Source organism: Girardinichthys multiradiatus, chromosome 11, assembly GCF_021462225.1.
Source record: "Girardinichthys multiradiatus isolate DD_20200921_A chromosome 11, DD_fGirMul_XY1, whole genome shotgun sequence".
In the NCBI taxonomy this organism is placed as follows: Eukaryota; Metazoa; Chordata; class Actinopteri; order Cyprinodontiformes; family Goodeidae; genus Girardinichthys; species Girardinichthys multiradiatus.
Window position 1 is genome coordinate 754349 of NC_061804.1, and position 2041 is coordinate 756389.

At 42.6% G+C, this 2041-nt stretch overlaps 1 protein-coding gene across 1 annotated transcript; it reads right to left on the minus strand.

Moving 5' to 3' along the window:
• Positions 1-297: 297 nt before the first annotated feature.
• On the minus strand, positions 298-1517 carry LOC124876886 (odorant receptor 131-2-like). Its single transcript, XM_047379914.1, has one exon. It carries the CDS (start codon positions 1309-1311, stop codon positions 298-300), a length of 1014 nt encoding a protein of 337 aa, XP_047235870.1. The 5' UTR covers positions 1312-1517.
• Between the last annotated feature and the right edge of the window lie 524 nt (positions 1518-2041).

The window sequence follows — 2041 nt, forward strand, 5'->3', positions numbered from 1 at the left end:
TGTCATAAAGTTTAGGCTGTTTTTAAATTAGGATTGAACAATTTTCTTAAACGTTTCCCTGAAAATCAGCGTTATGTTTTTATCATCAGAAAATGAAGTTTAGGATCTTCTGCAGTCATCTTGAAAATAAAACCAACATGAATATGATTATTTCACTCCATACTTTACTCAGTCCTTGCAATCATTCCACATAAAGCATCACTACATTGAAAGATGGTGGAAGGTTGAAGGTTTATTTCACTTCAGAACTCCTACAGAACATTGTTTTTATACTGTATTTATTTAAAACCCCGTCCATCAGGTAACATGTATTCTGATTTTATTCTTGGTTTGTACAACAGGAATGAAAACGGAGCCTCTGCAATGACAGCTGAGGTTCAACATGAGGATGGGCCTGATGGTCTGGTCTCTGAGGCCGTAGATAAGGGAGCTCAGACATTTAGGAAGGACAATAACACAAACATAAAGAACAACCTGCAGGCGCACAGCTGGAACCCTGTCTAGATTACTGGTGATAACTATGAGCAGTGAGTTGTATATGGTGGAGGACGTTGTGAGGCCCATCTGCAGCAGATGCAGCAGCAGAGTCCTTCGAGCCTTGCTGGCTGAAGCCTTGTCAGTGGAGGCTGAGCGAGCTGCTACCATGATGCCAGTATAAGAGATGGTGACGGTTACACCTCCTAACACGAACAGGAAATAGGTGAAAGCTCTGTCGTAAAGATCAGACGCTGGATCAAGAAAAACACTCTCCTTTCCACAAAAATACATCATCTGCATGTTCTGCAGGTCTTGAAATGAAAACTTAGAAAGCATTAAACTTAGCTGAATGATGACATGAGAAGAGCTGACACACCAAATAACACAGATAACCACCCCTGTGTTTCTGGTGGTGACGATGGTGCTGTGTCTGAGAGGATAGCATACAGCTATGTACCTCTCTAAGCACATACTGACCAGCGTGACGAAAGAGACAGAGAACATTAGGCTGCTGAAAGCTGTCAGAGCAGCACACACAGGATACAGCAGCGTTAAGCTGCCAGAAGACAGTAGAAACAAGGACTGACTGAGGGTCAGCTGTACGGTGTCTGCAAACAGAAGGTTAAACAGAAGGACATACCGGGAGGTGTCCCGAAACACCTGTTTACTCCTCAGAGTGTACAACATGGTCAGGTTAATGAAAAGAAACACACAGCATGGCAGCGTTGTCACAATGGAAAATAACACCACCCCCAGAACTCCCTGATGTGGCCCGGTCACGGTGCTGTTTAACTGACTTCGGCTATGAAAAGACATGTTACACATTAAGAACATGTGAATGTGAAACACACACACAACACAGTAAGATTATAGTAGTTATATCCACAACAATGCTTCATTATTGGAGCAAAGAGGACAACAAATATCTTCTAAAGTTCTATCCATCAGCACAGCTCCATGGACAATCCATTCTGTCGACAGTTTAACTTACTGTCCAATAGTTTTTATCTGATAGCTGCAAACACACCTCTCAGGTTGACTGCTGCTCTGCTGCCATCCAATGAGCAGAAGGTCCTGAGATTGACGTCACATAATCATGTCACATGGCAGGAATCCATAGTTAGAACAAATGAACGTCCAAAACGTTTTATATCCTGATATATTATATCAGAATAAATTCAAACCCAAAGTTTGAATGTAGGAGTAGTTAAAGTACAAAATAACAATGTTTTTGGGATAGTGATCATGGAAGACCTCATAAAAGACAGACCGGGCTGATTGATATTTAAGATGTTTCACTGACTAAGTTTACAAGTGATTTGCAAAATAAAGGACTATGATTGTCCTCTTCTGGACAGAGGTATCAGAGGTTGCTCCTGGGACTGGACTTTTCTGGGCAGAGGGATCAGAAGTTGCTCATGGGACTGGACTCTTCTGGACCAAGGTATCAGAGGTTGCTCCTGGAACTGGACTCTTATGGCACGAGGTATTTAGAGGTTGCTCCTGGGACTGGACTCTTTTGGACAAAGGTATCAGAGGTTGCTCCTGGGACTGGACTCTTCTG